Raw genomic sequence first — 5,247 nt, 5'->3', positions numbered from 1 at the left:
CAAAACTTGATTTGATTTGATTGATTGTTTGCAATCAATAAATGCAATTGGATAGAAGAAAATAAAATTTTAGGTTGTAAATGTAGGTTAGTGTTTCTAATTGATTTTAGGCCAGCAGTGAAGGCCTTAATGGCCCTGACAGCCCGCCACTCGCTCGTAATACTAACTCAGTTTTTTATGATGATGCTCTTGCCGATTGACGGTTTTCCATTTTTTCTTTTCCTTATCACTGTTTTTAGTGCAGCAGAAGCAATGATTTGGAGTTGAAGGTGTTGTTGTGCTTTTTTTTGGCTCTGTGGCTCACTTCATACATTAAATAATTAATTATTGTTTTGTTTTTGTTTGTGTGTTTCGTTTTTCTAAAACTGAAAAATTACTGGCCCTACCCCCTATCAATGTTTATCTGAAGTATTTACATTAAACATAGAAAACACCATTTATGATTAGATTCATTATTAATATATTTTTTTTGAACCCCACAAGCAAACCACCGCTGCTGTTGAAGGCAGCTATTATTAGCTCCATCTATAATCAATAGTAAAATCATTTTATCTTTGAAGAATTCTAAGCATGATTTCAATTCAACCCGCTTGGTTCCCAGAACTTGTTGAAATGGGTTTTTGCACTGAATAAAACACTGAGTTTCCATGGCAGCTGAACAGTATCACTAAGAGTCCTTTATTGAAATCATGGTGGGGAAATGTTGGACTGATCTGTTGTCTCTGTTGGTGTGTCACTTGATCAAATGAGTGCATTTGATCGGCTGAAACCCACAGCACTTGCTGTAGGGTTGCTGGCCTGAGTGATCATACAAGCTCAACATATGTGAAGACAAATTACAGCAGCTCAGTTTTTAAGGCCATTTCTTTAAAGGTGACATCAAAGTAAAAAAGAAAATCAAATACATAATTGCACAGGATAGAAATATGATTAAAAATTAAATGTCTGATTGTAATGAGGCTATATTTCTCTCATGCTCTAGGTCTGGTGCCACCAGATGTATTTACTTTTAATTATTATCTTTTTGAGAGTATATGTAATTCATCGTAATATGATTAGTGCCTAAACTTGAAACATTTCACGCTCCTTAGATGCTCCATAAAAATAAAGTAGATTGGATTAGATTACTTTTTAATATTAGATTAAATGTTCACTTTTTGCTGAAAAAAATCAGAATAACCTTTTTTTGCACATGAGCTTACTGTGTGTTAGGATTGTCTGTTCATTTTGCACTAAGTTACTTACACTTTAGTCAGTTTGATTTGCTCATTTCTGTTTGTGAAGAAATAATATAATCATATAATATCTAAAGCTGATGAAGGAAGGCTCTGATTACACCTAGCTGACCAAAGGTAGCAGCTGGGGTCACTAAAATAACACTTCTAGGCACCAAGTGATGCCATGTTCTCTAAATATTTTTGACTTTTTTCAAAACTTAGAAATTATCGTTTTATGCTTTTAAAGCTGAGTTTGTAGATAGTGAAATCCCTCAGAGCTGTGCTGCCAAGTGTCCGCAGGTCTCACCTCCAGCAGGAAGCGAGGACTCTCAGGCATAAAGGTGAGTCCAACCAGAGAGGCGATGGCCGGAAGAGCAGCGATGAGGACAAAGACCCTCCAGCTGTGGAACTGGAGCTCTGAGCCCATACTGAACCCCCAACCTTTATAAACAAAGACACAATGACAGCCAATCAGACAGGAATGCCTCTCCTCTGCTCTAAATCATAAGTGAATCAAATTTAAAAGATGAATATGTAAATCAGGAAACTGAAGTAGAGTTTTTTTTAAATAAAAAACTGTAGATATCAAATGTTTTTAAGGATTAGGTTGAAATAGGGATTCTGTAACTTTTGGGTTCATCAGAGTGATTCTCCAACCTGAATATGAATGTCTACACAGTTTGTGTCCAGGATCTGAGGTGGCAAGTAACTAAGTACAGATATTTTGTACTTAAATATTTTATTTGCTATCTGTACTTTACTTGAGCTTTTTATTTTCTGAGGACTTTTTACTCCCATTTGAACACAAACAGAAAAATCTGTTTCACCAAACTGGGTCATTACTTCTATATATGTTGATAAAGACATGACATTACAGCTGAAACAAAACGGGTGAAATAGAGAAGATAATGTGTCCAGTTGGAGGCATATGGGCTGGAAAACACTATTGATGAAGGATCACCATTTCCATCCCCCGCCCTTTATCACATTTTACATGTAATTCAACTTGAATGCGGTAAATAGTTTACCATAAGATCCACTTCTTTATTGATCATTAGCTATGAATACTGTTCCCACAGCCAATAAACCAAGCTGGAACAAAGGGAAATGTCAGCTCACAACAAAACGTTATGAATCTAAGCTTTTGAAGTAATGTCAGTGTTCATTTATGGTTCACAGTATTAGATGCTGGGGAAGATTCTCGGTCAACCATGTCAAAGTCATTCCAAAAAAGTATAAAATTCAAACCACTGGACTTTGTTTTTCCAACTTGAAGACATTTCTCTTACCATCCAGAAAGCTTTCTCAATTCAAATTGTCTGGAGTGGCGTTGAGATCCAGGCTTCTAAAATGGCCCATTTCCCAGTCATCAGTGCCAGATTATTCTTGAGTCTTTAGTGTGAGAGTTTTCTAGCGTTACTGATTGTGTCGTGATTGCCTGATCCTGACCCGTTTCTTTCTTCTGACCTTTGAGCCTGCCAGTCCCTGCTCTGATCTGTTTGCCTGACCTGACCTCCTGTTGGATTCTATTAGTGGACTGTACCTGGATCTGCCTCTGACTTTGCCCTGTGGATTATCCTGCCTTCAGTCACCTGCTTGGATCTGATCTCCTGCTTGTTCTGCAGTCTTCAAGGTTCAGGAACTATCTGTGCTGCAAATTCTATGTCTTGTCAGCCAACCGGCTGGAGTCTACCACCTTCTTTGGGCACGGACTGAACTGTTAAACCAGGTTAGTGACTCACGCGTTCATAATCATCCTCGGTAAGATTATTGTGGTCACTAACCTGTTCTTCTCTCCTGTAGAGGTTGCTACTTTAGATGCCCTAGCTGCTGCTACTGCAGATTCACAGATCGGTTGTTGTAATAAAGGCTTTTAAGTAATCCCACTGTCCGTCTTGCCTTGAATACTGGGTCCTCTGTTCTGAGCCATGACAAGAGTATTATTTTTAGTGGGTTTAGTAACGTTTTTCTCAATGAACATAGTGAATCAGCATCTTTGAATGTCCTGAATAAGTATCACCCCTTTTTGTACATCAAAAAGTGAAACCTTGACAGGTCACCACTCCATCCAAGGGCAAACAATCCTCACACACACTCATATCTAAGAGTCATTTTGGAAGACTTAAATATTTCTGGAAACTTGGGGTATCCAGAGATTAGAGCTACAGTAGCCTGATCTTGTGATGTTTCCTGGTCAAAAGTTATGTCTCATTAAGCACAGCTGATACACTGAGCTGTTGGTTTTGCAGGAATGGCTCCTCCTGCTTCCCTCAACAAAGATTCGTACCGTATCTGGGGATGATTCCCCACGCAGTGAACGATGCATAAATCCCTCCAATCATCCAGAACATGCACAGCCAGGACAGATGCTCCCCTCTCTTGTCCATCTGCAGGAACTCTGAGAAGTAGGAGTAGACGATGGGGACGGTGCCACCGATCCTGACAGCAGAGACATCCAAAGAAGAAAACAGAGTGCAGTAAGTGAAGGGTTTTCACTGGAGAAGCACAGGGCAGGGAAACAGATAACAGCCAGATGAAGGATAAATCAACCTTTGTTTAAAACTGTTTAAAGTTAAAACAAAATATTTCAGACTAAAGACCAGGATGGTTTAACTTTTTCCTTTAAAATGCTCACTTTTTTATCTTTTCTGTGCATAAAACTGATGCTGCGTGAGGTTTAGCAGGCAGACTTCAGACAGTGCTCACTGTACTGAGCTCAGTCTGTGTGACCTTGATTTTGAGTCCCTGCAGAGTGCAGTTATTCTAAGAGCTACTGTGCTGCATCACTGCAACCCAACACCGGCCCAGCTGCAGCTGCAGGTCCATGCATCTCTGTTGGGCACAGCGCATCTCTGTTTGGATTCTCACTGTTGCAATAAAAGGAAGCAGAAGCATACTAATCTTGTTTTATTTTTTATAAATTACTACCAAGAAAATAATTTGAGCGACATATTTTAAATATTAAGTTTGGGTTGATGTACAGTATAGAAGAACCTGGGATGGGTGTTTAATCTGAAGAATTAGGAGGTAGAGTCTTTACCACAAAACGGTTGTTGTTCCTGAATTAGTGGGGAGAAATATTATTAAATGATTATGGCTCATTAACAATTGTTTAATAACACAGATTTATTAAAGTTCTACATCATAGAAGATATGGGTGAATGTAGAACCCAGGTTTTTTTGCTGTTCTTCTACATGGTCAATATTTGATGCTCTTTTTCTTTGATGTAGGAGTTTAGAATGGGATAGATTTCTGATTGGGCATCAAACTGCAGTACTCTGTGTTCTTACACCTTTCTACCAGAACCAATCAAAGCTGGGTCTCCTTTGCATTGGATCAACCACCGCCACCCTGTTGGTCATATATAATTCTATCTCTGCAGTTCATGAACACTGCAGACCAGGAACATCAAGCTGGATCATATCTGGAGAGACGTAAGAGCAACAGCTGTGACCTTTAACTAGAGATTAACCGATACGCCTTTTTAAGGCCAATACTGATACCAATTAATTTCATATCAGTCAAACCAATCAATATATGTTTTTGAAGCTTATATTTCATTTTCTTCCACCATTTAAACAACATTAAAATGACTTATTGTTAACAAACCTTTATAAAAGGATCATAATTGCATTGTTTGGCTTTTTCTTTTATTTGTATTGCTGTAGCTCATATTTAGTTTCAAAAAGGCAAATCAGATCACCATCAGGCCGGTCGATTGGAGCATTTAATTTGATCATAATCCACAGGATTCTAGTCTTTTTGGTAGAGGCATATAACATGACCATGTGTGTTAAACAAGTTAAAGGAAATATTTATATTCAATAGCAAATGGAGGGAGCAGGAACGTGAGCTTTATAAATCTGAAGGCATGGCTGCTGAATGCACTGATGATACTACCCAGAGTGGGTCAAGATTTCTGGGATCAGTTTTCCCCTGTTTGATTCATCATATTCAACCTTCAATCCAGCAGGTGACCTGCATAAAATAAGAACTCACTGCTGGCTTAACACTTTACTCCCAGTGACA

At 38.5% G+C, this 5,247-nt stretch overlaps 1 protein-coding gene across 1 annotated transcript in view; it reads right to left on the bottom strand.

Moving 5' to 3' along the window:
• LOC107090429 (synaptic vesicle glycoprotein 2B-like) overlaps positions 1 to 5,247 on the bottom strand; it is a 51,340-nt gene that overhangs the window by 20,236 nt on the left and 25,857 nt on the right. The window contains exons 5-6 of the mRNA XM_015383800.1: positions 3,505 to 3,656; positions 1,525 to 1,658 (exon numbers count right to left, since the gene is read on the bottom strand). Coding sequence (XP_015239286.1) covers positions 1,525 to 1,658; positions 3,505 to 3,656 — 286 coding nt within the window. The remainder of the gene's footprint in view (positions 1 to 1,524; positions 1,659 to 3,504; positions 3,657 to 5,247) is intronic.

The sequence above is a fragment of the Cyprinodon variegatus genome, unplaced genomic scaffold (genome assembly GCF_000732505.1).
Source record: "Cyprinodon variegatus isolate N-32 unplaced genomic scaffold, C_variegatus-1.0 Scaffold294, whole genome shotgun sequence".
In the NCBI taxonomy this organism is placed as follows: Eukaryota; Metazoa; Chordata; class Actinopteri; order Cyprinodontiformes; family Cyprinodontidae; genus Cyprinodon; species Cyprinodon variegatus.
The sequence above is the reverse complement of the archived record's forward strand: the minus strand, read 5'-3'. Positions and strand labels throughout refer to the sequence as shown.